Source organism: Aspergillus sclerotioniger (genome assembly GCF_003184525.1).
Source record: "Aspergillus sclerotioniger CBS 115572 chromosome Unknown BO94scaffold_11, whole genome shotgun sequence".
Lineage (NCBI taxonomy): Eukaryota > Fungi > Ascomycota > Eurotiomycetes > Eurotiales > Aspergillaceae > Aspergillus > Aspergillus sclerotioniger.
This window is the reverse complement of record NW_020291001.1, coordinates 80,763-108,734: the sequence shown is the minus strand read 5'-3', so window position 1 is coordinate 108,734 and position 27,972 is coordinate 80,763. Positions and strand designations below refer to the sequence as shown.

The 27,972-nt window shown below is 52.9% G+C and overlaps 6 protein-coding genes across 6 annotated transcripts; 4 read left to right on the top strand and 2 right to left on the bottom strand.

Annotated features, from left to right (window-relative positions):
• Nucleotides 1-179: 179 nt before the first annotated feature.
• BO94DRAFT_33753 (Sin1 family protein) lies at nucleotides 180-3,326 on the top strand. Its single transcript, XM_025607012.1, has 3 exons — nucleotides 180-317; nucleotides 408-881; nucleotides 947-3,326. Exons 1-3 carry the CDS (start codon nucleotides 295-297, stop codon nucleotides 2,970-2,972), a joined length of 2,523 nt encoding a protein of 840 aa, XP_025468299.1. The 5' UTR covers nucleotides 180-294; the 3' UTR covers nucleotides 2,973-3,326.
• Nucleotides 3,327-4,573: 1,247 nt separating this feature from the next.
• Nucleotides 4,574-6,435, top strand: pkaC (cAMP-dependent protein kinase catalytic subunit pkaC). Its single transcript, XM_025607010.1, has 4 exons — nucleotides 4,574-5,507; nucleotides 5,568-5,821; nucleotides 5,883-6,257; nucleotides 6,327-6,435. Exons 1-4 carry the CDS (start codon nucleotides 4,749-4,751, stop codon nucleotides 6,352-6,354), a joined length of 1,416 nt encoding a protein of 471 aa, XP_025468298.1. The 5' UTR covers nucleotides 4,574-4,748; the 3' UTR covers nucleotides 6,355-6,435.
• A 513-nt stretch (nucleotides 6,436-6,948) lies between these two features.
• On the bottom strand, nucleotides 6,949-7,864 carry tim13 (protein translocase subunit TIM13). Its single transcript, XM_025617149.1, has 2 exons — nucleotides 7,640-7,864; nucleotides 6,949-7,573 (listed from the first exon to the last, which is right to left on the bottom strand). The coding sequence occupies exons 1-2, from the start codon at nucleotides 7,754-7,756 to the stop codon at nucleotides 7,400-7,402; spliced, it is 291 nt and encodes a 96-aa protein (XP_025468297.1). The 5' UTR covers nucleotides 7,757-7,864; the 3' UTR covers nucleotides 6,949-7,399.
• Nucleotides 7,865-7,969: 105 nt separating this feature from the next.
• On the top strand, nucleotides 7,970-9,693 carry BO94DRAFT_534144 (legume-like lectin family protein). Its single transcript, XM_025611475.1, has 6 exons — nucleotides 7,970-8,377; nucleotides 8,434-8,457; nucleotides 8,526-8,596; nucleotides 8,650-8,731; nucleotides 8,782-9,042; nucleotides 9,099-9,693. Exons 1-6 carry the CDS (start codon nucleotides 8,276-8,278, stop codon nucleotides 9,540-9,542), a joined length of 984 nt encoding a protein of 327 aa, XP_025468296.1. The 5' UTR covers nucleotides 7,970-8,275; the 3' UTR covers nucleotides 9,543-9,693.
• Nucleotides 9,694-10,253: 560 nt separating this feature from the next.
• On the top strand, nucleotides 10,254-12,952 carry BO94DRAFT_574366 (PRCC domain-containing protein). Its single transcript, XM_025615018.1, has 3 exons — nucleotides 10,254-10,895; nucleotides 11,085-11,115; nucleotides 11,544-12,952. Exons 1-3 carry the CDS (start codon nucleotides 10,529-10,531, stop codon nucleotides 12,715-12,717), a joined length of 1,572 nt encoding a protein of 523 aa, XP_025468295.1. The 5' UTR covers nucleotides 10,254-10,528; the 3' UTR covers nucleotides 12,718-12,952.
• BO94DRAFT_574365 (AAA family ATPase midasin) lies at nucleotides 12,940-27,773 on the bottom strand (the record flags this gene model as incomplete). Its single annotated transcript, XM_025615017.1, has 3 exons — nucleotides 12,940-18,824; nucleotides 18,854-26,913; nucleotides 26,976-27,773. 3 exons carry the CDS (start codon nucleotides 27,771-27,773, stop codon nucleotides 13,043-13,045), a joined length of 14,640 nt encoding a protein of 4,879 aa, XP_025468294.1. The 3' UTR covers nucleotides 12,940-13,042.
• Nucleotides 27,774-27,972: the final 199 nt, after the last annotated feature.

The window sequence follows — 27,972 nt, the reverse complement described above, 5'->3', positions numbered from 1 at the left end:
CCCCACAACCTCGTCGCCGCAGGACGTCTTCTTCTTCTTCGTACGTTGCTGCTTATCCCTCATTTCTTACCACAGGCTGGTCCTGGCATCCGCGCCCACTCTCTTTTCCTACTTGGCTGCCCGCTCGAGTGCAGCGCATCTATCTATTCCACTTGTTGCACCGGCCGGAGATCATGCCCACTCGAACCCCGATAGCGGTATCGCTTCTCCTGGCGTAAATGGTCCTTATTCTTGGTCGCGACTAGTCTCACTATATTTCTTATACATACCTCTGGTCTGGCCGCAGTTGCGAAGATGTCTCTCCTTCACAATGAAGAGTATGTCCCAAGTCGCGCCCCTCGCGTTCCCCTCATCTTCTCCGGTGATCGCGCCGTCTGGTGTTGGATCGACAACTAAATGAATTCCAGTTTTACGATTTGGCAGTTGCGCACCTCCTATCTGTCTACGATCAAGGACGGCATAGGCGATAGGCTTATAAACGTGAACAACACCGTACTCAATACGCCAGGATTCCGCGCGGCTGGCTGGTCTTCGGCTTCTACGAACCCAAATACGCAGAGCGCTGCAGCCCACATCAAGCGTACTTATTCTCCTCCGATTCCCACGACAACTGCCGTTGCCTCGGAGTATTATCAACTAGGCGTGGCCCGAGACGCTAGCGATGCGCAGAGACTCGGACTCGGGGATGATGCCGACGACGACGAAGGCGGGATGGTAACCGGGAAGACCAACACGGAGTTGATTGGGCGTCGAAACCGCGGGAAACGAGTCCATCGAAGGGAAAGACAGCAGCACGATCACCAGAAACACCGAGAAGCAGAGGAAGATGACAGCAGTGACTTGAGTGATGAGAGCGACGATGACGGAGACAGTGCTCGAAGGTGAGTTAAATGAGTCAAGGGACTGAGAGAACCCTTGCACAAAGTCCCATGCTCACATACCGCAGTGCTGCAAATCAGATCAAGTTCATGAAAATGCCAATACGGACAAGAGCCGGATCATCTCCCATACGCTCATCAGACCGCCAGGAAAGTCCGCAGGTCATGGTGACTTCCCCGTCACATCCCACAATCGGTACCCATTACCGTACTGGCTCGCTAGGAACTGCCGTCAGCAGCATAAACGAGCGGCCGCGACGAGATACAACGACCACTGTGAGCAGTGACATATCTTCGGACAATGACTTGGATGCATCAGCCTTCAAGAGGCGCCAAATTCAGTTCTCTGGCCACGACCAGGTGATAGAGCCTACGAGAAAGAGGCATGGGCCCCCAGGCCCTCGGGACCTTGAAGAGCTCAATGAGCAGGCCGAAGACTCGGGCGCTGAGTCCGTCGGCTCGGCCCTCTCATCTGAATTTGACGCAACAGCGGGTTCTGCGTCGCTTCTGGCAGGAGTTGGGATTACTGGTAGCTTGGATTCATCGTCGCCAATTGCTCTGATGCATAAGTTACAGAATGGCACGAGCTCGCAGACTGCATCTCCAAGGAAGCCAAAGGTCCCAGCGCCAGAATTACAAGATCTTCCTCCTCCACGGCCGATCAGTACTGTTCAGCCGGTAAGTTTGCTCTCGAAGGCGCTTAACGCGCGCAAGAAAGCGCCGACCAACCCTGCCGAAAAATTTGCGGTGTTATCAGGCAAGGGCTTGAATGATGTCCTGAACATTAAACTCTATCTGCCTTTCTCCGCCGACCCTGACGAGCCACTTGATCTGCCAATCACCCGCGAGTCAAAACTTGCCGAGCAACCAGCGCCAGTAACTGTTGTTGAAGCTATCGGCCTAGCCCTCTGGCGATACACGGAAGAAGGCCGTGAACCGGCTGTCGAGCGCAGCAAGCTCACTGTGAACATGTGGACGCTTCGGATGGTGGAAGATGGTGAAGTCGAATATGATTTTCCTGCGCTGGGTCGAACGTCGCCTATAGCTGATTTTACTTCGAATAACAATCGGGCCGCTGGTCGTCGAACCAGAGGAAAGCAGTATGATGAGTTCGCGCTTGTGGAAGCATCGAAGGCGGAATTTGAAGACAACGAGCGACTATTTCCTATGTTCAGTCTGGCCCCTCCCCCAGATGACAGTGGAGAGGCTGCTACGACAACGACGGCCCCGACAAGTCAGCCTGTTCCGCCAAACAAGGCACCTCGTCAGAATCCCATTTTGGGACAACCATTCTCTTCAGCGCTGAACGACAACACACTTACGCCCGCTGATCGACCTGCCGTGCCCACGTCCCATGCGACTCCTCGATTGGGCGTTTCGAAAACGCTGAAGATCCGGTTCATCAATGTGGAAGCCTCCACCCAGGTGACCACCCTCAACACGTCTACCGACAGCTACATCGCCGAGATCCTGGATTCCGTGTGCAAGCGATGGGGTCTGGACAAGGGAAACTATCTACTCAAAGTTATGGGGTCCAACACGATCGCGCCGTTGGACCGGACCGTGGAGGCGTTGGGCAACATTACGGAGCTCGACCTGGTGCGCCGGCGTTTCGGGCCGCAGTCGCTGACGGGCTCTCCCGGCAGCTCATCCCCGAATGCGCCGCTCCTCATTGACAGCAACAGCGCGCCTAGCAAGAAGGGGAAGAAGAGCGGACAGCGCATGCTGCATCCACTCACTCAGAAGCAGGATCTCACTGGCGGGTATTATCGGCGGTACTACGTCTGGCGTAAACAATCCATGTCATTCACGGCCTCCAACCATCGGATTTTGACGTTTGACAACGACTATATGCATATCATGCCGGCGGACACGGGCAAAACGGCCTCGGACACAAAGACGCGGTCGATCAGCTTCAGTGATGTCGTTGGGTGCAAAGTGAGCCGGCGACACCCGAAGAACTTCCGGGTGGTAGTCCTGCGCGGCAACGAAGCCAACGAGCAGAAACGGTATGACTTCGAGGCACGGAATGCTCTCGAGGCGGTGGAAATTGTGGACGAGATCAAGAAGAACATGGCCCATTATCGCATCTAGGCTCAGCATCGTATTCTTATTGCTGTTACGACACGGGCGGAGGGACCCTTCCGCAAGGCAGGCGGCGGCGTTGCGATCTTTGCTAGGTAGGAGTACATAGGAGCCTTTTTTTTTTCTCGGTTGGATTTGAGGTTCGAATCAGCATGGAGCCAGGCTACATTTTAACAATTGGAACCGTCTTTTCAGGGAGCGGGAAGTGTGCCTTCAAGAAGTCGGAGTGTGTAGGAAGGTAGGCAACGAGAAAAGCAGCGACTTGGGTATCGAGCCCCCGACACCGACAGAATAATAATAATGCTTGATGCAAGCGGTCGAGAGGGACCCAGAGTAACTAGCCAACCAGGATGGAGGTGGACGGGGATTTGTCGCCGCCCGGCAGCTGATAGGCCTGAGGGAGAGCGAAATCCCCGAAGCGGGGCGTTCCACCGATCCACCGGCGGTGATGAAGTCACCGCGCAGCTCGAGGCCTCTCTCCGTCTCTGCATATTTCCTCGCTCGGGGCGCTTGTTCTCAACGGGTCGGGGCAGTAGCACAAGGGAGCTATGCGTCTGCCATCTGTCATCTGCCCAACATATGTGCGGGTTCTCCAGGAAATGAGGGAAGCGTGCAGGACACGTTCTTCGGTATACCACCAAGTAAGCTACTCGCTAGACGAACTAGCTCGGTAGGGGTGTCGGGATCGGAGTCAGCCTCTTCTGGGAACGGGTGGTGATGACCTCATCGGGGCGAGGAGAACCGGAACTGGATCTCGATAAGAATGATGATGATAATGACACCCAGGGTCCATGGATCGCGCGCCGGAGCAGGTTGAGATCGGCTGGAGCCCGGTGGATTTGGATCATTGACTGCATATCGAGGCCGGTTCCGAATGTCATGATGATCTTGGATATCGGGGCAGCACCTGCTGGGTTTTCCCTCATTGTGTGGGAAACACCGGCCCAGACAAAGTATGTTTTAGCGTTGAGGTGGAGTCGCTTGGTGGTTGTTGGCGATAGCTTCGACTCCGACCGCTCCCAGAACTCAGTCGAGACGATCCTACCCTAGGGAAGGATTGTTCCATCCGGCGCGGTCGCAAGTTGGATAGAGCCGATGAATAATGTCGATCGCGAGATCTCGTCCACAGATTTGTATAGAGTATATCGTAGATATGGGGAAGAATGATGATCGATAGATAGAGAGTAAGTACCTAGGAGATGGTGAGGCAGCTGAGCAGGCGACTCCGCTAAGCCCAATCGATGCGGATGGACGCCAATCCAACCCCGCCTCCTCCTTTGCTTCCCTTTTCCACCCCCCCCCCCCAAATAATAATAATAATAATAATACTACCACCGTGCAGTGCTGAAGCTGTTCTGTCTCCTCCTCCCTCTCCTCCTGCTCCTGCCTAACCACACCCCCCCTCCTCCTCCATCCATCCCGCACACCAGCCATACCGAACCACACTTTACCCAAGAACCGCCCCCCCGCGTGTCCTCCCCGTCACGCGTTCACACACTTGCACTCCATCCGGACATCATCACTTGTGTCCCTCTGTTCAATTGAGTTTCCGTTGACCGCCGTTCGGGACCAGTGTTCTGTTTGGTGGCTCCGCTGTATCCGCGCCCGAACCGTCCCAAGAGAAAAAGCTCGCCGCTCTCCCTCCCTCTTGTTGCTCTCCCCTCTCTAGGAGCACTCTTAAAGAGGGGTCGAGCTGCCCTTCCTCCACCCGCATTTTCCCGCCTGGACACCTCCGTGTGCTCTGTGGTTTTCCCATTCCTAATTCAACCCAGAGCCGTGGCCTCGATGCCTAGTTTAGGAGGCCTGTTGAAAAAACGGCGAACGAAAGATTCGCAGACCCTCTCCAAAGAGCTTGAAGCCGGTTCGGCCCAGACGCAGACGTCACCAAACGCTGCCGAAGACCACCACAACCAGAACCACCACCACCACCTCTTTCACCACCACCACCATCACCATCAACCTGCCACCAATTCCGGTACCCCATCCAACTCCGCACCTCAACCTCAAAATTCGGTTCCTCAACAAGCCCACCGGTCTTCCGGAGCAGAGAAAACCAGCGAGGGTCAAGTAGCCTCCATGCAATCCGCTGTGACGCAAGCATCACCGTCTGCTCATCCCAATTCCAATGCGGCCAGTATACAGAATATAATCCACCCATCACAGCAAGGCGCAATGCATTCCGGTTCCACTGGCCATGCGCAGGCTCAACAATCCAGCCGCAGTGAATCCCGCACCACCAAGGGGAAGTATTCCTTGGATGACTTCTCCCTCCAGCGCACTCTCGGTACCGGTAGTTTCGGCCGGGTGCACTTGGTGCAGTCGAAGCACAACCACCGCTTCTACGCGGTCAAGGTGCTAAAGAAGGCGCAGGTGGTCAAGATGAAGCAGATCGAGCACACCAACGATGAGCGACGCATGCTGAATCGCGTCCGGCATCCTTTTCTAATCACGTTGTGGGGCACATGGCAGGATTCCCGGAACCTGTACATGGTCATGGACTTCGTCGAGGGTGGTGAACTCTTCAGTCTACTCCGCAAATCGCAGGTGGGTGACCTCTTTGCCCTCCTGACTACTATAACACTGACGCCGTGGGCTCTCATGTAGCGGTTCCCCAACCCTGTCGCCAAGTTCTATGCCGCGGAAGTCACTCTCGCACTCGAGTACCTCCACCAGCAGCAGATTATCTACCGTGATCTCAAGCCCGAGAACTTGCTGCTGGACCGACACGGCCATTTGAAGATCACTGATTTCGGTTTTGCCAAGGAAGTCCCTGACATTACATGGACCCTCTGCGGTACTCCGGATTACCTCGCTCCGGAGGTGGTTTCCTCCAAGGGCTATAATAAATCGGTCGACTGGTAAGGATTGCTACGATTGGCGCATGAGGTGAGCCAGATGATCTTACTGACAACATCGCAGGTGGTCACTGGGTATCTTAATCTTCGAGATGCTGTGTGGCTTTACGCCATTCTGGGACAGTGGCTCCCCAGTCAAGATCTACGAGAATATCCTGCGTGGCAGGGTGAAGTACCCGCCCTACCTGCACCCTGATGCCGTTGATCTGCTGTCGCAACTTATCACATCAGACCTGACTAAGCGCCTTGGTAATCTTCATGGCGGGTCTGATGATGTCAAGAACCATCCTTGGTTTGCAGAAGTCACCTGGGATCGCCTGGCCCGGAAGGATATCGACGCTCCCTATGTGCCCCCCATCCGGGGAGGACAGGGAGATGCGAGTCAGTACGACCGCTATCCGGAGGAAACCGAACAATACGGCATGGCCGGTGAAGACCCGTATGTGCCCTTTTTTCTGATACCTGCATAAGTGGATGACGTTGCTGACCGATGCTCCTACCAACGCAGACATGGCCATTTGTTCCCCGACTTTTAGTGCCTGCTATGAGTTATGATGGAATGATTGTCTCACTATAGAGACGGGATCGTCTCATCCGCATCGGATGGATTGATCACCTTGCGAGTTTTGGTTATAGGGAACATCCTCTAGTTCATTCTTCCCTATGCTACTAGTAGCCGACCATTCACACACCATTCTTTATGTTCCCCTATACGTCGGTTCGTCTCTCTTATTTGATCGCTGGCCGACTTCACTCTTGGCTGCCTTTGACTTAGAGCATACATCGGAAGAGCTCTGTTGTTCTTGGCGTAGGCCCTTCGTTATCTTTGCTTCGAAGTAGGCTATGGTTCCATCTGCTTTATTTCCCGTTTCCCAACTGTTGGCGGTCTGCATATAGGCTTATCCATATACCAGCTCCGGGGGATCTAACGAGTGAGATGACCCGACTCGGATCACCGGGGCTTCCGTCTGGGTGGGCATAATTGTCTATATTTCCTCGCTTTTGGCCAGGCAGGAGGGTGTTTGCGGTGGTGTTCGTGCTGGAAGTGTCGGGGGTTCAGTGTTATGCCGACCGTTCCGCTGTTGACTGGTGGATGGGCTCCAGCTGCACCCAATTCTTTCTATCTCCTGCTATTCCATAGTTATATTGTGCAAATATTGGGGAGCTATTCTGGGTCACTTGATATTATCTTTCTTTCCCTTTCCCCTTGGAGGCAACTGTATAATGTACATATTTGAATTTGGTCATTGCAATAAAAGTAGTCTTGGATCAGCGGACGTCTCTGGCCTCCGAATGGAGCAGAATGCACACATGGCCGCTGGTTCCGCCTGACCAGTGCCACTGTTGCCTTTTCGGATTTATTCCATCCTGTCCCCGCAAGGAGCCACCGGATGCCCAAAACCACAACAGTTTGTAATATACATATAGATCTTCCCAGCTAGGACCATTGATGCATGATAAGACATATAGCAGAAAGGCGAATCTAGATCAAACAGGGCCAAACCGATGGAGGGTGAGAGGCCGCATGAACGGGGGAGGCGCCATCTCCTCTCGGTAGGAAAACCGGACCGGCGAGGACGATTACAGAGACAATCTCTTTGATTCCAGACCCATGCGGTTGTGGTGGGTGCGGCTGACCTCGTTCCAGAAGGCAATGTACTTTTCCATGCAGTCGGTCAGGCAGGTTTGCTCGCCGGCCGACAGGGACGCACCGGGAGTGGGAATGCACTTGGAGAAGCAGTTTTCGTTCACTTTCTGAGGGAGGGTTTAGCGCCGGCTCAACCGGGGGGGGGGTTTGCAGAGAGCTGTTGCTCAACGTACAGTGATGAGGCTCCGGGCATTGGCCATGGCGGACTCAGCCTGGACCTGCTTGACGAGGGCGTCCTTGACCTCCTTGCTGGAGGGGTCAGAGCCAGAGCCAGAGCCGAAGAAAGACATGGTGAGTGACGGGGGTTCGAGGAATGAAAAAACAGGGAATGAACGGTAGTAGTTGCTGGGAATAAGGCCGACGAAGAAGCGACAGGAACTTTTGACTTTGGAGCTCCGACGGAGGTGTGGCTGGTGCGGGCGGAAGTGCGTTGCTGCGCCACGGCCGGCGATGTGGACACTTGGAGTTTGGTCTTCACCCATTTGCTGCTACTATACTTGTGTCGATCTCTGATCTGTCCCCCCCCCCCTTCCCTACCGGTGTTCGTTCTTTCTTCTCCTCCGCCTCTTTCCCGGATTTATCTCTTTCTCAATTGACCGCTCATCCTTCCTCGTCCTCTGCGAGGTGAACCCTTGGTTTTGTTGATGTCCCGGTGACAATTGACTATAACGCCGATCTACCTGGAGAGCGCCTTGCTTTGATTAGCTGCAGTCGATCTTTCAACTCCCTGGACATCTACCTTCTTTAACGCTTGCTCGTCTCGAAACCTCAACGGAACTCTTGCAGTGTGCACTAGATATTCGATCACCATGCTACTTCCGCGACTTTCGTCCCTTCTATGCCTGGCTGGCTTGGCCAGCGTGCCTGTGGCCCGCGCCTACGACGGCGATGACAACATCAAGAGCATTCCGGTGTGTATGCTGCTGCTGTAGGGTACTGGTATGGTTGCTGACTGGTCTTGGGATAGCTTCGCACACACAGTCTTGCACCGGTGGGTCACCTTCAATAGCTCGACTGGTCGCAGTCGCGGCTCGCGCATTCATACTGACGTCTCTACAGCCTTACTTGGATTCCGACTTCCAAAGCCGCTGGTTCGATTTTGGTGGTGACACGATAATCCGCGCCGACCAGTATGCCCCTCTCGCCTTGCGGTCAAGTGAGAGCTTCATGCTGAGCATCTTAGATACATCCGTCTTACCTCCGACCGCCCGTCGCAACAGGGATGGGTTTTCTCCCGCGTGCCTCTGACTGCGACAAACTGGGAGGTCAGTTGATGCGCTGCTCATCATTCAAGACAAGGTTCTGATGTTTGTAGATCGAGGTCGAATTCAAGATCGAAGGATCCGGCAACTTGCACGGCGATGGCTTTGCCATGTGGCTCACCAAGCAGCGCGCGACCCAGGGTCCTGTCTTTGGATCGACGGACAACTTTGAGGGTCTGGGTATCTTCTTCGACACGTACAAGAACAACCGTCCCGGTACTTCGTTCCCCTACGTCATGGCCATGATGGGCGACGGCCAGACCACCTACGACCAGGCTCACGATGGAAAGGCCAATGAATTGGCTGGTTGCTCGGTGAGTGCAGAGTTATTGTGGACTTTGCATGTTGATGGATCTAACCCTGTGTATAGGCTCGCGGTCTCCGTGGCGCCTCGATCCCTACCAAGGCCCGCTTGACTTACTTCCAGGACAAGTCTTTGACTCTGGACCTGCAATACAAGTCCGAGGACAGCTGGATCCCCTGCTTCGAATTGACCGCGCCAGAGTACAACATTGCCATCCCCTCCGTTGCCTACCTGGGCTTCTCCGCCGAGACGGGTGAGCTGAGCGACAACCACGACATCATCTCGGTCAAGGCCCAGAACCTGTACAGCGTTGGAGGCAGCGGCAGTGGCAGCAGTAGCCCTCCCAAGTCCGGCGGCAAGGGTCGGGACTCGGGTCGTGTCAAGCGCCGTAACAAGCAGGGCAGCTGGGGATGGTTCCTGTTCAAGGCTGTTTTGTTCCTGGTTGTTATTGTGGGAGCTTATGCCGGTTATACTGCCTACCGTACCAAGACCCGCTACTCGCGGTTCTAGTGGGCGAGGTATTGAAGTGGAGAGAAAACACCAGAAAACAAAGTGTCATTTATTCCAGTTTGTTTCTTGCATAGCCGTGTCGTGTTCATGTCAGTGTATCTATGGGGTTTCCTTAGTGGACGATGAAAAGTTGACGACCCTGATGAGCATGGGGTGTGCGATGAGCAGTAGACCGTAGATCGTAGCCCATCTTGCCGAAGAGATGGAATTAAATAATCAAAGACGAGGGGGTATCAAATAACACCAGAATGCCTGCCAACCGCAGACATCACAGCAAACAAGGTATCCATAATCACTCGCGCTTCTTCCTCTCCTCATTCCACATCTGATCCAAAATCTGAAACACCTCTGTCACACTGCGAATAACCGACTCATCAAGCCCCAAACTTCCATACCGTTGCTGAATCTTATCCGGATGCCACCGCACTCTCTCCGTCTTCAACAATCCCAGTAATCCACCACCATGCCCATTCCCATTCCCATTCCCTTCCTTATCCCCTTCCCCAACAACACCCGCACACCCCCTTATAAACGCCTCCACCTCCTCCCTCCCCAAATCCGCCCTCTTCCCACTCTCCACCGGCCAAAACACCAGATCCTTGAACCTCTTCCCCTTCCCATCCCCTTTAACCCCCTCCTTAGATTCCCCCTCCACAACCCCCCACCCTTCACAATACCTCTCCCAAACAACCCCCACCCCCTCCTCCTCTTCCTCTCCCTCCCCCGCCTCAAACTCTCCTCCATCGCCAAATCAAACCTCCTCCTCTCCTCCTCTCGCGCCTTCTCCTCCCGTACCTTCCTCCTCTTCTCCCCCCTCAATCTCTCCCTCTCAGCCTCCATCCCCTCCCGAGTCCGCTCCCACATCCGTGTCCGCACATAAGTCGCATACTCCTCCTCATCCATGGCCTCGAGTTCCCCATTCGGTCCCTTCGGTATTTCAGGTACCGCGTAGGTGTGGATTGGTTGCCCGTAGACGGATTCCCAGTATGCGGCGCCTTCGTCGTCGCCGAGCGCGTCGAAGAGGGATTCGCGGAAGGCGGCGCTGGAGGAGAGGGTTGGGTCGGGGGAGGTGGATGGACGGGCGGGGTGTGTTTTTGGCGATGGGGAGGTCGGGGTTTGTGTCGGGTGCGGGTGCGGGTGCGGGAGGAGGTGTGATGGTCGTGGTCGTCGTGGTGGTGGCGGCGTTTTCGGTGGGGGTCTTTGAAGCGGAATTTGCTGGGGCGGGGGGTTGTGCTGCTGCTGGGTTTGGTGGTGGTATCTGGGGGAGCGGAGGGGATGGTGTTGGTGGTGTTGGTGGTGTTGGTGGTGTTGGTGGTCATTTTGAAGGTGAGGTTGATAAGACCAGACCTCTTGGTGTGATAGTGGTGATGGAAGTGATTAGTTGCGCATAGTTTGCGTGGTAGAGCGGCAGACGTGATGGATGTGAGAAACGAGTGTGGTGGATGGCGGATGCGATGCGAAGGAGTGGAATAATGCGCCTACCTAGTTCGTTATGGACATTTTAAGTGGCGTTAGTAAGCTGATCTTATCTTATCTGATCAGTGGTTGATTGCGATGATGTCACTGGCTTGTAGTATCTTTTCTTCATTCCAATTTATTAACCAATATGAAACTAGCTAGCTAGCTAAATACATAGTCATAGCTTAGTACTATCTCTAAGTATTACTTCCGATTCAAACCAGAGAGGGACCTCGAGCAACATACCACCTCCAGCATAACGCATGCACCTGCACAGCTTACTAATCGGCCCAATCACAACCCATCCGCAAATCACTCCGAACATTATCATCACCATCACCATCGCCGCAGCTCAACACCATCCACCACATCATCATCACCACCAACTCACCAACCCAATCTACCCTACCCCATCACCAACCATGGCCCTAGTCGCCTACTCTGACTCCGAAGCCTCAGACTCGGAACCCGAAACCACCACCGCCCCCAAACCCAACCTCAACCCCAACCCCAAAAACCCACCACCACAACCTCCACCAACAGCACCTCATTCCCCACCCTCGTCGACCGCTCCAACCCCCGCAAAATCCGCATCGCTTTAGACCTCAAACCCGAAACCAACGCCCCCTCCCCCGACGCCGACAGCGCTCCACGCAAGAAACCCAAACTCGGCGGCAGCGGCGGCGCATTCTCCGGCTTCAATGCACTATTACCGGCGCCCAAGAAACCCACCACGACAGGGAATGAAAAGAAGCCCGCAGCCGCGGCAAGGAAAATCTTTAGTTTGAAGACTGGTGCGGCGCCGGGGTTTGATCGCGAGGCGGATAGGGAGATGAGGAATGAGCAGGCGTTTGGGATGTTAGGTGGTGGGCAGGATGGGGATGAGACGATACCGAAGGCGGGGAGTTTAAGGGGGGAGGATGGGGGATCGGGAGTCAAGGAGGAGGGTGAAGGGGAAGAGGGGGGAGTGTCGCAGCTGAAAATGAAACCCGAGGGAGAGGTGAAACTCAAGGGAAACCCAATGATGTTTAAGCCGTTGTCTGTGGGACGGGCGTCGCAGCAGAAGAAAAGGAAGGTGGCTGCTTTGCTTGCTTCTTCGGCATCGGCATCAGCATCTTCATCATCATTGGGGGATAAGAATACGGCCGAGAAGAAGGCGGAGGAGGAATCATCACAGAAGGCAGCACCAGCACCAGCACCAAAACCCAAAATCAGCCTCTTCTCCCTCTCCACGGACGACACAACCCCAACTCTCCCTCCCAGCACACAATCCCAAAACACAACCTACGAACCCCTCGTCTACACATCCACGGCCGACGAATCCCCCGCCGGCCCCTCCCCAGACCCCCAATCCACCTTCCAAGACCAAACTCAAACCCAAACCTCATCCAGCAACCAAACTCTCAGCACCATCGCCGACGACCTAAACCTCTCCAAGGCGCAACGACGCCAACTCTTCGGTCGCGACGCCGACAGCTCCGCGGCGTCTCGTGTTCTGCATTTCAATACGGACAGAGAGTACGCGGCGAACCAGGAGATGTTGCACACGACGGATCTGGCCGCGCAGCAACATAACCCCGTGCGGGCGATTGCGCCGGGTAAGCATACGCTGCAGCAGTTGGTTAATGCGGCGAGTACGCAGCGTGAGGCGTTGGAGGAGAGTTTTGCTACTGGGAGGAGGAATAAGAAGGAGGCGGGGTCGAGGTATGGTTGGTGATTTTTCTTCCTTTTCAAGGGGGGTTGTATGTTAAGGGTGATTGGTGCATGGGAATGGAGTTTTGTCTGTGTTTATAGTTTCTTGTTAAAAGGAAGGAATTTAGGTATCATTGGGGAGAGTAATTATGCTAGTGCCTGGATGACATAGGTATTCAGCGTCTATGCTGTTGAACATGAGAGACTATCAAAACTATCCATACGGAGGAACATCATGAATAAGATACTGAAATTCTTTTCTAAACACAATCAAAGTTCTATATACAAAACCATAACAAAAAAGCTATCCAAACTTTTCTTCTCATATAACCACATGTCTACATCATAAATCAAGACGATACATCAACAACCTCAGCAAACCACTGCTTCAACGCCGTAGCCAAAACAGCCGGTAACTCCCGCACATCCCGGACAACAAGGTAGTAAGGGAAAGGAAATCCCTCGAGATATCTCTTCATCTTCAGCTTCATTTCACCCGAGCCGCTCTCATCGGGCTCAAAGCTGGCTTGGCTGAGATCTAAGATGGAGCTGCCCTTGACGGCATCGACGATAATGAAGACAATCATGATGCGCTCTTCTTGAGCTTGACGCACAAGGCGTTGGATGGTCTCGTGGTCTTCACAGATACCGTCGGAGATAATCAGTTCCAGTTGCCAGAGATCAGCGTTGCCACTTCCAGGGGACTGCTTCCAGCGGGCTTCGCGGAAGAGGGCGATGGAGTCGGCGATCAGCTTCCGCACATTGGTCCCAGTTTGCTGGTAGCTGAAATGCTGGAACACTTGGGTGCCGGCCTCTGAGGAGAACGGCTTGCCAAACTCGTGCGCAACCCGGACGTGGTCTTCGTTGCCGAAGCCGAGGACGCACAGGTCTCCGGCTTCGAGCATGCTGAGACCCTTGGCGACAAGCGCGAGGGTTTCGAAGGCAAGCTGACCACTTCCGCTTTCCAGCATGGATTTACTGTCGTCGACAGCAAGCATGATCTGGTAGTTGCGCTTGGAGGGGATGGAGCGGCGCATCCAGATCTTGTCGCGCTTGTACTGGGACGCGATGTAGGGAATGATTCGCTTGATGTTGAGGCGCTTTCCGGTCCGGAAATCACCCCGTAGCTTAGTGGCAAGCGTCGGCGCGAGAATGAGGCGAAGTTGTTCGGTCAGAGAGAGAGACAGGTCGGTGGTGGCCGATTCGTAGAACGACCAGAGGCGTTGAGCCTCGTCCCTGGGCGTCAGGGGAGGGAGATTGGAGGAGAGATGGATGGCTGCGAGATGGGCATCGACCTCATCCAGTTCATCGTTTGCTTCTTGTTGGCCAGCGGCGTCGGTGGTGCGTTCCTGCGTGTGGGCATTGCCAGGGATGATTGCTCCAGCCGTCTGTGACTCAGTGGGAAGACCCTGGTCCAACTGCATCTCATCCTCCAGCTTGTTGTCGGGAAGGTCCTGATGGTCGTCGTCGGTGACATCCGGCAGCACGTCGTTGCCTTCGGGCTTGACATCCGACTCGACCCCCTTGTTTTGATCGAGAGCCTTGGCCTGGTCTTCACTGGCTTGTCCGAGCGCTTGGGTGTCAGCGACATCGTCTTGGTCCGCAAGATGTTCGAAGTCGGCGTCAGCCATATCCGTGTCCTGAGGCATTGGCTCCTCGGACTCGCCCTCCTCTTGTTTCGAAGCATCCATGATCTCCTTCTGGCGTCGGTGCCATTGCTCAAGAACATCACCCAGCTTTTTGAATGCTTGGAGCTGAGGATCATCAGGGTTCGCATCGTTCGCTCCACCTTCATCATTGTGTCGTTGGTTCTCCTCTCCCTCTTGGGCTGCACCGGTCTTCTGCTCTTTCTCGGTCGAGGGATCTGTCGAGCCACTCTCCTGCTGTGCATTGCCCGATTCACCCTTGTCCTGATTCTGGTCTTGATCGGCTCCGAGACCGCCATTGACAGCCTCACTGGGAGCCACTTCTTCCCCGGCCATCTCGTTCTCGTCGTGTTGGGTCAGGAAGTCCTCCTTCTCCTCCTCTTCGGCTTCCTCGCCAGCTTCGTTCGTCTCTTCATTGCCCTCACCTTCATTAGTTTCGACTGCCTCCTCATCAGGCATGCCCTCCTCTGTTTGATCGGGCTCCTGTTCCTCGACGCCTTCCATAGCCTCATCCTCCGCAGCGTCTTTTCCGTCCATTTGTTCATCGTTGTCTTCCACAGGGGGGAGGTCGTCGTCCATACCATCAAGACCGTCATCACTTTCACCTTCGTCGCCCTTCTCTTCTCCGTCAAGTTGCATCTCGTCTGGAAGGTCGAGTGCTTCTTCTTCCTTGGCATGAGGGTCCGTCACATCCATATCCTCACGTCCCACGGCTTCGCCTTCTTCGTCAGGCTTCTCTTCTCCTTCCTCGTCTTCCTCTTCCTCCGCGTCCTCGTCCTTTTCGCCCTGCTCGCCTTCTTGGGCCTTTTCTTTCTCTTTCTCTTGCTCGCCCGCGGCGGTCTGTTCGTCAGACTCAGATACTCCCTTGCCTTGATCGGTCTCTGTTTCCTTTTGCTGCTCATCGTGTTCACCATCCCACATCTTCTCGTCAACCGCGGAGGCATCAAGATCATCGACACTGCCGACTTCCTCATCGATATCACCCTCCTCTTCAGAGCCGCTTTCGTCGTCTTGCTCGTCGCCTTCTTTTCGCTCGCCTTCTTCACCCTGCATCTCCTCCTGATCCATGTTGACTGCGTCTTCTGAGTTCTCAATGTCCTCGTTAGACTCTCCCTTCTGCTCTTGAGCAAGCTCCGACAAGTCTTCATCGTCTCCAACGTCCTTACTGATGTCTTCGGCGCCTTCTCCTTCTCCGAGACCGGTCCCACTCTCGAGCTTTCCGGAGTTGCTCTCTTCTGTAGATGCCTCAGCTGGACTACAGAAGCCCTCAGATGCGATCTGGGCGAACGACTTGGTGAGAATGTAAGACATTTTGCATGTTTCCCGGTGCACAGTCAAGTAGCGATCCACAACGTCTTGGCAGATATGGAAGTACTTGTTCATGATCGGTAGCAGGCTCGCCACAAGTGCGACGGCAAAAGGAATTCCAGGGGTTGAGCGAGTCTGGAGATACTGCAACTCCCCGAGGATGGACTCTAGAGAGGCCGTGATGCCAGAGATATGAAGAACTCTCAAGGCTCTGACAAAGAACTCGTCACTCCGCGACAAAGAGCCGGGAGAAGCAAGCAGCGACGGAATCTCCTTCAATTTCTGAAGACTGACAAGGATCTTGTCAACTGCTGCAACAAGGCCGGTATCGAATTGCTCGACAGATACGGTCTCGTCAAACTCGCTGTCGGAGGACATTGTCTTGGCTTTCACCCAAGGAACTATCTGGCCCAGCACAAAGGATAGATCAGGACGCTCTTCCGCCCACCTTGTGAGGTCGACATTCAACTTTTCAAAAGATGCGGAAGCCTCTTCCACCGTATCGCTGTGCAATTGCGAGGCAACACCGAGTGGCAGTTCAGGAAGACTGCCCAAGGACGTTCTCAAGCGGTCGAACGTATCCCTCCAGGTCTGCAGGCTTTGTAGAATGCTTGTCGAATTGATGCCTGAGAACTTTGCGTGCAAACTGACAACTGTGGCGGCGAGTCCGAGTATAGGTGTCAGCCATGCCACTGCTCTGCTTACCTCTGCTTTCTCAACTGAAAACTCGGGAGCAGCCTTGAAAATTGAAGAGCTATACCAGAGGTTCGAAACCTTCAAAAGTGTCGACTGCAGCGCGGTGAGATCAGAAAGTGCCGGGGAGATAGAGGCTCTTTGCTTCCGGGCGAGGGACAACAGATGCTCCATGGATCCCGAGCTTCGAGATATCTCCACATTGCTCAGATCTTCCGAGTAATTATGCGCTGCGAGACGAACGCGAGGAAGCAAGTCCAAAAACTTGTGGAAGTATAAATCGGAGCTTCTGGCCAGATATGATAGGGCAGTGCCAGCTTCCAAAGCTGGGATAGAGGCAAGAACCTGTGCAATAGATGCTTGGGTTTCGATCAGGCTGGTACTTGCGCTACGCTTCACTCCCATGTCCACTAGCCGCCGCAAGGTATCCGCATAGAATCGGCGCTTTTGGACCTTGAGGTGCTGAACATCGTCTTTATTCTCCTCAGTCAAAGTCTTCGGCGTTTGCGACTTGAACTCCTGTATGCTCTCGATGACAAACTTGACGAACCCGTCAAGATCGTCTGCAATGTCGAATTCAGAAGGGATCGAGGCATACAGTTGCATCATGTTGCCAGCGGTCGCGTCGGGATTCTTGAATCGAGGTGGTCTTTCGGTCCAGATTCTTTCCTCCTTCTGGCACAAGGCAAGAGCTTCAGGGAAGACAGAGGAGGGCATGGTGACTTCCTTCTCAGGAACACTGGAATCCTCGTTGTCCGGCATGTCTTGTTCCACAATCGATTGCACGGGTTGAGCCAGGACTGCTCTGTACTTGCGGACCAGCTTGAACAGTTTGTTGTGCGAATGCCGGGAACTTTGTTTGAGCGCGACAATGTTGGTATCTTTCCAGCTGGCTAATAGGATCTGCTCCTTGATATCCTTCTCAAGAGCTGACCGCTTCTCCGCCAGCAGCTTGTGCACTGAAGGCTCAAACTGCTTGTATCGCACAAGGAAGTTGTCCAGAGCAGAAACCAACTGACTCAAAGATGGCAGGTCCTGGACATAGAGCAGGAGCAAAGACTGGAAATTCTTAACAAGTCGGAGGCGCTCGCTGTATTGTCCCATGGTGGTTGTGTTGAAGAACTGCTCCAATGTAGCCGTGATCTCTTGGACATGCTCGCTCATCTCCATTTGACCGGACTCTGTGATTTGAATCGGAGCACGAATGATCGCCTCATAGGCGATGAACCACCATGAGCTCACGTCCTGGGTGCACTTGTCATTCTCGATGTCCAAAAGCTTCGCCCAAGTCGATAGCTCAAGACGCCGCCAACTAATAGTCATAGCTGTGATGTCGTCATACAAAGAGGCCGCAGAGAACTCTCTGCTTGCTACAAGCTGCCATTCATGAACATGCGCGTGCAGCTTTTCAACCTTGGTAATGAACTTTGCGACAGGCTCAGTGTGCTTGAACTGAAGGATTTCTCTGCAGCACTGGATGACATCTTCTAAGACAGCATGATCCGGCCAGGACTTTTGTATTTGGGTGAACCGAGCCTTCGTTGCCAGGGTCAAATTCACCAGTCTCTTTGCTTCAGCGATGTTCGCGTCCACATAGAAGTTATATTTGTCTGCAGGCTGGCCTTGACCTGTTTTGATGGAGTCTTCCAGAAGCAAGAGCACACCGGAGATCTGATCCTTAGGGTCGGTATCCGACATGGATTGATTTTCCGACCAAGTAGAGCCTAATAGCAAGGAAGCCTGCTTAATGTAAGCCGACAGCACTTCCTCACGATCTTCAGATTGGAACAGTTTTGCGTGCAACGAAGCGAGCCTGACCGAAATAGACTTTGGATCAAATCGACCAGGCGTTTGATTTTCTTCATCTGCATTGTCTTCGTACGTGGGGAAAAGCTGGCGTAGCTCGTTTTCATCGACCTCTTCACTATCCTCCCAAGACCCCTTGAAGTGGTAGAATTCAGACTTCCGAGCCTCCTCCTCTTGATCCTCTCGCAATTTAGTTTTCCACAGGGCATGGAACTGTTCGAAGAGGCGGCGCAGGGTGTCACGTCCAGCTTGGGTACGGATTACACCTGGATCCGCATTTTCAGCTATTCTCAACGACGACAATTCATGGAACCAAAGATCGGTATCTAGGGTTGAATTGGCTTCTGCTCTCTGCTGGCTCAGGTCTGAGACAGGATAAATCAAACCACCAAGGAAGGGTGTGGTGTCCCTGACAGCATTGAGTATCTGGTTGTCACTGGATTCAGATGGGCTCGAAGAAAGGTAGAGTCCCAGGTCCAGAATTTGAAGAAAACGGACGGCAGGTGTCGTGATATCGTCGTATGATCGATAATTTGCACTCAGGCGGTGGCTGAGCTGCCGAACATTATCACGCAAGAGACTGAGCATGCGCTGTCGTTCACCATTTTCTTCGCCATCATCATCACTTACGGCAGAGACAATCTCCTCGGGACGCCGATCAAGCACTGAATTCACCAGACTTGAAAATTCTCCATGAAGAAGATTAACCTCAGAGATCGGGGCCTGCTGACAGAAGAGGGAGGGGGTGCTGAGCCAAGATCATGCAATTCCTTCTGCAAAAGTTCGAGGCGAATGTTGGACGCTTGGCCAGAGAAGCCAACCTCGAAGGATGTCATTGCTTCAGCCTTCGCTGTGAGTTCCGACGAACGTTGCGAGTGTCGCTTTCTTTGCACAACCAAGCCCAATGAGGGATCAAACGGCTTATCCGGGACGAATAGTCGCAGGAAGATGACTGCTAGTTGAACAAGTGCTGCTCCAGTACTTTCCACAGGGCTCTGACTAGATGCCAGTGAAGCAACCAGCCTTGGGATATCCTCTGTTGCAAATTTCTTGAAGTAGTGGTCTCGGGGCAGATTTGTGGCCACATGGATGGCCGGTAATGCCGGACCATCATACGAGCCTCCATCTTCGATCACGCGAAGAATGGTGACCAATTGCTCCAAAGATCGTGGTTCAAAGAAGTCTCTGTGGAGGAAGGCAAGCTCGACGGCCAACCTCGCCATGACCTGCTTAAGACCCTTGAATTGGTCCAAGCCGATTTCTCGACTTGTCAAAGTCAACGCCTTGGAGAGAGTCTTCTTTTCTATTTCCAGAGCATTCATCTGGCCCAAGCTTGTAGAGCCGACTAAAGCTAACCTTTCTAGCAGCGATAAAGAGACATTACCACTGATAGCAGCGCCGAACACTGATGAGTGCTCAGAGCCTGAGAATAAGGAAATCTTGTGAAGGATACTAGGAATTTGGCTCTGCAAACTCGACCCGTTCAGAGGCCGGGCAGCACGGCCGGCGAGTAATGGCAGAATAGCTCGAATAACCTGGTCATCACCAATCTGCGTCTTGCCTAGTGATGCGAGGTCATGGTACTGGCACAGAGCCTCAAAATTGGTCGAGAAGTAGGGGCGCTGGTTTGAATCGGTATCTTGCACGCAAGCAGCTAATTCTGCGACGGTTTGCCGAAGCCCTTGGATGGGAAATTCCTCATCGGCACCGTTCAGAAGAATAGCTTCCTGGCCACCAATTAGAGAGTCGCGCACCTGACTCAGTTGAGACAGGTCCAGGTGTGTCTTCGTCGCAACCTGGGTGAATTCAGAAGCAACGCTTTCTAACTCTAGTAGCAATGTCAATTGGCTTTGGGTAGAGGGGGTTGCTGGTCTCCACGATTCCCAAAGCCGCTGCATGCTTAGACCTGTGGTCAATGACCAGTTCTCCTTAAATCGATCAAGCGCTCGAGAGAAGGCGAGAGCCAACTGCTTCAACGGTGCCCATGAGTCTAGAAGCGAAGCGCATAACTCTTTTCCAATTTGGAGGTAAATCTGGAATTCACCCCGGTCCACTTCATTTGCGGCAGTCAATGTAAAGACATCTGAGCTGAAGTCGACGATAGCACGGAGAGCGCGAACCATGTCAGGGGCATGAAGGGCGTCATAGTCTAGTCCCTGTATGAAGTCGTACATGGCTTGACCACAGTCAGAAAGGAACGGGCCAACAGGTTGTGTTGCATCCTTCATCAAAGAGGGTATCCTCCCCGAAGCTAGAGATCGTTCTAGACGGCTCATTTGACTTGGCTTGAGCTGTTTCCCAGATTCATCCGCTTTCAGTAAGCCCTGCCTCAGGTGATGCAGGTCAAGCTTGTACTCTTGCAGGTACGCCAAAATCATGAGCCAAACGAAAGGCACATCTTGGTGCATAATAGATGCCAGTGGCTCGTTTACAAGAGGGTGAAGAGGCTGCAACCTTCCCTGTATAGCAAAAGAAGCACAACCCAGCATGACTTCCTTCTTAGTGCTCTCGAAAGGCTTACATGAAGCATTATCATGTATCGCGGATACATATCGATCCAAAGCAGAAGAGAAAGGTTCTCTCAGAAGATCCGAGCCATATTGTGGCGTAAGCTTCAGCGCCCGCTGGAGATAGGATAAGTCGGTGATTGAAAGATGGTCGAGGCACACTTCCTGTAAAATGTCTGCACTTCCTTCGCTAGCCATGGAAAGATCCAGCTCCCAAACCGACCGAAGACGATACAAAGAAGACTGGTTGGTATAAGCAGGCATCAATGTAGCGACGGTGTCATTGTTATCCTGAGGCAGGAAGCACATCTCGACACACCGATTCCGCATCGCACGGGATAGTTCACCGTGACGAGAGTCCATCGTCAAGAACAGCCTGAAATTCGGATGCGGCCTCACGACTCGAGCGTTTCCATCCTCAGTGCGCTGTTCATTGAGAATAAGAGCTCCATTCGGTTCCGTCAGAGAATTCAATCTATCAAGCACAGATGGATTGCATAAGTTGGCATTGTCAAGGACGACCCACTGCCCGTGCTGAACTGCTTGCGTCAAGACACCCTCGGTCCACTCAAAACCAACCTTCATGCTGTCAGACTGCGTTGTCACCTTGAGCAAATGCTGAGCATGATTTAAAAGCTTCTCGAGCGCAGGTTGAGGATAAGCATGGTACAGCTTCTGAAGCGATAAGCATACCGCGTCTAACTGAACATCTGAACCCTGCAATTGTTCGTAAAGCTCGAGGAAGGCGGGAGCTGCGCTCGTCGTCTCATCACCTGCGTAGGCGGAAATGGCTTCGCGTCGGAGAAACAGGGAAATCTGATGCACGAGAGACGAGAGCTCTCTCCTGTAGTCGATTTGCTCGAATCCACCAATCAAGTCCATAGTATCCGTATCGGCGCTCAATGCCAATTCGACCAGACTAGCACCATTGAGAGCAGCTAGCTTTCTGATAAGCGTTGTCTTGCCACAGCCAGATGGGCCGACCAAGATACTGGGCCAAGCTTGCTCTATGCATAGCATAAGGGATTCCAAGATAGGAAGGTCTCCGGGAAGTATTCTCATCTGGGGACTTGATGTCTCCTGCAATAACAAATCTCGCTGCATAATGCCGAGTCCGACTTGCATGTAGTCTGGTGTGAGGTTGTGGTAATAGCTCTTATCATGTGTTGGGGCGTCACTAAAGACTTGTTTGTATAGAGTAGAGACCAACTGTCGGTCTTCTTCGCTCCTGAATCGCTGAGAGATGATAACTTCAAGGAAGCTCTGGGTAGATATCTGCAAGTTTCCGCGATCGGCCAACTGGAGCCACCTTTGGATATCTCGCAGGTTGACTTCCCAAGGCCCGCCAACGGCGCCGAGGCGTCGTTCCTGAATAGCCTTGTTGAGAAGAGACACAAACTCGACTAACCCCTCAGTTTGCTTAGCAGGGCTGCCCGGGAACAGCTTAGCACAGATTCTCTTTAAATCAGTGTCTGTGAAACTGTCGGCATAGACCACTGTAAATCTGTTGACAAAGGACGCGGGGAGTCCCTTTCTGCCGCCACCCTGATGATGCGGGTTTTGCGCAGCGAAGAGAACGAAGTCAGGGTGTCTTTTGAAGGTTTGGTCAAGCTCAGCGACATACACCATTTGACGATGATCCAAGCAGGCATTAAGACCCTCAAGGACCGACTGGGAAGCCAAGTTCATCTCATCTAAAAGAACCCAGTCACCGCGTTGCATTGCTTGTAAGAACGGTGCGTCCCGCCAAGCGAATTGTCCAACATCACCGCCTTCCACAGGGACATCTGAACCAAAAAGGTCTGTGAGGTCTGTTTGCTCTGAAAGGTTGATCCGAGTAAGCGGTTTTCCAAGGGCCCTCGCAAGTGCCGTCACAAGCGTTGTTTTACCGACACCTGGGCTACCCTCGAGAAGAATGGGCTTAGGTAGCTGCAATCCTCGAGCAATTCTCACCGAGTTAGCAATAGTGGTGGGTGCATCCATAATAAAGTCGGGATCTGGCATCGAATTGCTGTTCATGGGAAGACAGAATGATCCAACACGCAGAGAAGAACCCTCAATACCAACAGTTGATCTCTGTAGATAGATCGCCGAGGCATCAACATCGAAGAGTTCATGCATTTTATCTAAGCATAATTGACGGTTCCCTTCAAGGTTATGCAGTGCTGTCGCGAGCATTGCTGCTGGATTCGCACCCAAAGTGTCTATGAACACCATAGCAGCACCCTGGACTATCGCAAAGAGAGGATCCGAGCTTTGGCACCTGTTGACAAATTCGACCCAGGCAAGAAGATCACGAAGAGAGAGAGACGAAGTGGATGAATTCTGGAACACCTCTTTGAACCACTTGGCGAACTGTAGCATTCCCTTAGATACGTTTTCCGTGCCTGAAGTAAGCTTCCTTTGAAGAATCGGTAAAATGTCCTCATCCTCGGAAAGCTGAGGCGCCCATATCTCGGTCATTCGGTTTCGAAGAGCAGCGGAAAGCTCGCGTTTTCCGTAGTCACCTCCAGGATTCATCGTAGAAAGAAACTGGAAACCATCGTCGGCAACAACCATGGAATTGATTGGGCCCTTTTCAGCGAGCAAAATGGATCTATGAGGCTCTAGAACACTGTTCAGTCTTTCTAAGACAGAATCATCTGCCAAAGAGATCTCATCAAGAAGGAAAAACTGGCCAGTCTTCATTGCGGTGATCAAACTTCCATCAGACCATTCGAACAAAGCATTTGAACGAGCCATGTTCTTCTCAATACGCAGAACTAGATCAGCGTCCAACGATTGCAGCTGCTCTGCATTGAGGGTGCTAAAGGCTTGTCTGAGTTCCTCCAGGGGCCTCAGGCTCTCCTCAGAGAAAAGAACTTGCAAGTCGCTCAGCAGCTGACTCTCAATGGCCGCCCTGTTTCTTATAGGCCGTTGAGCTCCGATAAGATCCCCAGTCTCGAGGTTCACGTGGGCATTGACAATCAGCAGCTGCTTCTTGTAGATTTCTGCGACTGCCTGGCATAGCTGGGTTTTTCCACAGCCAGTTTCACCAACAAGCAAAACAGGCTCGTTATTCTCAAGCGCAGTTGAGACGAGCACGAAAAGTCTTCTCATTGCCTTTGTCCACACAATGCCAGGGGCTAGTTGTGCAAGAAGGGGCGCACGTTTTTCCATTTCGGAGGAACTGTAGATGACATCTTCATCGATTCGAACTCTCATCACTTCTTCAATGACACCTTTTACAGCAGCCCTTTCCTGTGGATTTCGGACCCGCTCCGCAAGTAGCATGAACCCATTGATTGCTAATTGCTCCCGGTCATCTGCTCGTCGTAGCGCCCACCTGAAGAGATCACGGAGGGTCGCAAAGCTGTTCTTCTGTTCAAAGAGCCTGTTTGCCTGGCGTAATAGAGACAACTTTCGGTAAACGGAGACAATTCTGGTGCAGAAAGAAGGGGCGATTTGGGAACGCTCTTTTAGAATGAATTCGAGTTCACTTTCCGGTATATCGTCGAAATGAAGCTCCAGGAATCGATTTCGGAAGGCGCGCGACAAAACTTTTCGGCCACCGTAAAGGCCGGCAGGGTTCTGAGTCGCAAAAAGCATGAAGTTAGGGTGCGGATGCACCACTTCCTGCGTCTCAGGTATGAAAAGCTCGCGATTATCATCGAGAAGTCGATTCATTGCTTCCAATACGTCAGAGGGTGCTAGGTTAAGTTCATCGAGGACGATCCAGTATCCGTTTCTGAGCGCCTCCACTAGCACACCTTCCTGATAACGAAGCGCTCCATCATCACCAGAGACATACGTTCCCAGGTACTCTTGAAGATCGGTGTGCTCATGGTTGTTGATACGAACAAACTTGTTTCCGGATACCTTTGCGAGATACTCGATCATACTTGTCTTTCCAGCAGATGTTGGGCCCTGCAGCAAAACTGGGAATCGACGCGTCGAACTTGCTCTGACCAGATTCTTCAGGTTTTTCTCGATGAAAGGCGTAATGATATAGTGGGGCTGCTCTTCGGGAGTCAGGTGGCCTCTACGCATCCAGTAATGTTTGAATTGAACATAATCGTTGCCATCACTCGGCGGTCTGGGTGTCTGGTTAAGAAGCGCTCTGGCATTCTTGACATTGCTAAATATGTGCCTCTCGAGGAGAGGAGCCAACAGCCTTTCTGAGTCTTGACTGAGAACGGTCAAGAAGCTCATAGAAAAACCTTCATATATCGCCCGGCGCAGGCCGTAGACGTGAGCATGATCAGCAACATAAATGAGGGCTCGGACGAGGGTTCTGATACTGAAATGCGGGCGCTGTCCAGCGCCATCGGTGAGCTTGTTTTCAATGCTGAGGTTCTTAGTTTCCATGTACAGTTGCGCGAGATCCGGAACCGCTCGAGAATCGGTCAGGGCCAGGTCACCCAGGTATTTGTGGATCAATGACAACAGATCGTCCAGGTCACTGTCTGGAGATTGGACATAGAATTCCGTGAATCGAGACCGGAGGCCAGGGGGGAGATCCTTCTTTCCTGCGTCGGTTGCAGGGTTCATCGCACCGAAAATGCGGAACTCAGGATGTCCAAACACGCGCTCCACATCACCAGCCTCGGAAAGTAGGACAGACGGAGACCCCTCGCTTCCATGGTGTAGAAGACTGGCGATATTCTCAAGAGTATCAGGCGACGCCAAGTTGACTTCATCAAGAAGAACCCACTCTCCATTGCGTAGGGCCCGAACAATCTTGCCTTGTACGAAAGCAAACGCGAATTTCGCATCACCCTGAGAAACTTGGGACTCAAAATCGTTCAGCTGTGCCGCAAATCTCTCCCACCTCTGCCGCAAGAACTGATACTTTGGCGAGTCCAGTTTTCTCTTTTTCGTCGGTTGTTCATCTGCTCCCTGCGATGAACCGTGGCCAGATTTGAACACGCCATCAGCCAAGCGAACGGCTTCATGCCACAAATTGACCAGGCGCACCCAGTTCCCGGCAGCGACACTTTTCCCGACGGACTGAAGGAATTTCTGATTCTTCTTAGCAGAGAATGTCAATTCAAACAAGGACACGAACTCGTCATGCATAGGCACGGCCATTGTTCGGATATTCACGGGCTTGAACCCGCCCAAAAGATCAGTGCTTTCACTCTGCTGTGACAAGTTCACAACCGTCAGCTTCTGCCGCATCAAGGTAGCCAGCTGCTGGATAACAGTTGTTTTACCAATACCCGTTTCTCCAACAAGGAGGACCGGTTCTGCCATCTGGATCGCAGCAGCGACTTGCTCCATGAGTCCTAAAGCAGCCCGTGTGGAAGCAAACCGAGATGACGCAGCAGCAGCTTTTGATGCCGAACCACCTGGAACTTTAATCTTTCGACAAACTTCCCTCCCAAGCGTTATGCTATTCCCCTGGTCTGAATATGAAGGGGTGCGCTCGTGAAGGCAAAACCGTGCTCGTTGCGGTGAGATCTGGAGCGCTTCAGCGACAACGGAAGCAAGAGTGTCTGCCATATTCTTTTCTGGAATATATTTCAAGAAAACATCCACGAAGTCCAAGAAAATCTCATCCTCGGCGCCCTCCGGAGTAGCTTCATAACCTGTCTTTGCACCGAGGAGTTGCAGCCGCCTATGCATTCGGCTGCAAAGTTTGACAAGATCACGGAGACCGGGTGTCCGTCCTTGGGAGCTCTTGATCGCAAGGCTGCCATGGAAAGAAGAACAGAGTCGCTGGTAAACGTCCATGATTGTCCGAACCCGAGATTCAAGCAGAGGGAATTTCTGCGTAATTACCTCACGAACCTCATCTATAGTAAGCGAATCGATCTGTACCCTCTGCCACAACCTGCTTCCTAGGATGTTGGTGCTTGGAGCAATCTCTTCGCCTGAGATATTGTAAGATGATTTCATGGTCGCAATGATCTTGAAGCCTTCAGCGCACTTAACCCTCTCCCTCCTACTAGCTATGGTCAACTCTCCCCTCTCAATGATGGGGAGAATAAGACCGATAACTTCAGAGGGCGCGCGGTCCAAATCTTCGATCAAGATCCAGCGACCTTCTCTTGCGGCCTTGGTGAGTACACCAGGCTGCCATGAAAAGGATCCCGTGGCAGGAGATGTGGAGTACATTCCAAGAAGGCTCTTCGCATCAGTCTGCTCGTTCAGGTGCAATGTGACCATGGATTCAGACTGACCCATGCTCGCTGCAACATCGTTAATCAGCGTGGTCTTTCCGGAGTTGGGCAAGCCGATCAAGAGTATAGGTTCAGGCGCAATCAAGGCTGCCGCAATCTTCCGCAAGTTACCCACGGCGGTGGGCGTTCTGACAATAGACGACGGTGGAGGCGATGTACCCTGCTGTCGGGGATAAGGACACCGCAGGCCTCGGCGGTTCTAGCGGTAAAATATTCCCTCAATGACTCAATTTGAGACAGGCTTTCAGATGCGGCCCTAGTCGATCTTGCATGTTGAACTTGCTTCTCGAAGGTGTTCCACCGACGTTCCTCCCACAACCCGAGGCAGCGGTAGTCGATTGTGATACCTTCCCAGTCCCCTTCGATGATGTTGTCTGCAAATTTCGCCCTAATTATGTCCTCCGTAGCAGCATCCGCTGCACTCATGTACATGCCAAAGCATCGAATCGCCAGATAACTCACGGACGGGTCTCGGTGTCGGAAGAGGGACTGGAGTTGTGACGGCGATACGGCTTTCGAAAAGGTCTCTGCATCGTATGAAAGAAGTCTGAAAATCGCTAGCAAAAGGGCTCGGATAGTGGCATCATTCATTTGAGAAAGTGTTAGCTCATCGGACGCAGCCAACGCCGACAGAGGTCCAGCCCGAGATATGGCATATTGGCTTGCAAAGGATCGTAGGTATGGTGCAAGCGGGAGGACTCGTGAAAAAGCGGAAAGAACTTCGATCTGGTCAACCTGGGATTCTGACAGGAGCCAACGCGCTGCCAGATCCACAATGATCGGTTCATATAGGCAAAAGAAGCCTTCTGTGCATCTCGGCCTCAACGCGCCGACCGCAAGCGCATTCAGGTACTGAGTCCCGGAAGCTGTGCGAATGAGTTCCGCAATCTCATTCGGGAGCTGTTCAAATAGCTGGGACTCGTTAAGAGCCCCCTCGTAGGCGGGTCTAGCATTCATGCTGAGCCCTACCGCCAAAGGAACTCTGGTGGTAAGTAGGGAAAAGAGCACGCCGATTACTTCACTTTTTTTTTCCTAGAGATTGTTTTCTGCCGCTGCATGCCCGCCGCCGCCCCACACCTCGGTCCCTCACCGCTTTGGTCCAGCCGCGGAGGTCAGGCCAGAACTCCGACGCTAAGTGGCACCAGTTGCCGGGAAC

Excerpts from the sequence above, each read along its gene's own strand:
- BO94DRAFT_33753 (XM_025607012.1), top strand. The coding sequence starts at position 295 with ATGTCTCTCCTTCACAATGAAGA. Across the intron at positions 318-407 it reads TCTCTCCTTCACAATGAAGA|TTTTACGATTTGGCAGTTGC; the intron begins GTATGTCCCAAG and ends AATGAATTCCAG. Across the intron at positions 882-946 it reads GACGGAGACAGTGCTCGAAG|TGCTGCAAATCAGATCAAGT; the intron begins GTGAGTTAAATG and ends CACATACCGCAG.
- pkaC (XM_025607010.1), top strand. The coding sequence starts at position 4,749 with ATGCCTAGTTTAGGAGGCCTGTTGAAAAAACGGCGAACGAAAGATTCG. Across the intron at positions 5,822-5,882 it reads TATAATAAATCGGTCGACTG|GTGGTCACTGGGTATCTTAA; the intron begins GTAAGGATTGCT and ends ACAACATCGCAG. Across the intron at positions 6,258-6,326 it reads GGCATGGCCGGTGAAGACCC|ACATGGCCATTTGTTCCCCG; the intron begins GTATGTGCCCTT and ends CTACCAACGCAG.
- tim13 (XM_025617149.1), bottom strand. The coding sequence starts at position 7,756 with ATGTCTTTCTTCGGCTCTGGCTCTGGCTCTGACCCCTCCAGCAAGGAG. Across the intron at positions 7,574-7,639 it reads ATGCCCGGAGCCTCATCACT|AAAGTGAACGAAAACTGCTT; the intron begins GTACGTTGAGCA and ends ACCCTCCCTCAG.
- BO94DRAFT_534144 (XM_025611475.1), top strand. The coding sequence starts at position 8,276 with ATGCTACTTCCGCGACTTTCGTCCCTTCTATGCCTGGCTGGCTTGGCC. Across the intron at positions 8,378-8,433 it reads ACAACATCAAGAGCATTCCG|CTTCGCACACACAGTCTTGC; the intron begins GTGTGTATGCTG and ends GTCTTGGGATAG. Across the intron at positions 8,597-8,649 it reads ACGATAATCCGCGCCGACCA|ATACATCCGTCTTACCTCCG; the intron begins GTATGCCCCTCT and ends TGAGCATCTTAG.
- BO94DRAFT_574366 (XM_025615018.1), top strand. The coding sequence starts at position 10,529 with ATGCGGCGCCTTCGTCGTCGCCGAGCGCGTCGAAGAGGGATTCGCGGA. Across the intron at positions 10,896-11,084 it reads TGATAAGACCAGACCTCTTG|TGGTTGATTGCGATGATGTC; the intron begins GTGTGATAGTGG and ends TTATCTGATCAG. Across the intron at positions 11,116-11,543 it reads GATGATGTCACTGGCTTGTA|CACCTCATTCCCCACCCTCG; the intron begins GTATCTTTTCTT and ends CTCCACCAACAG.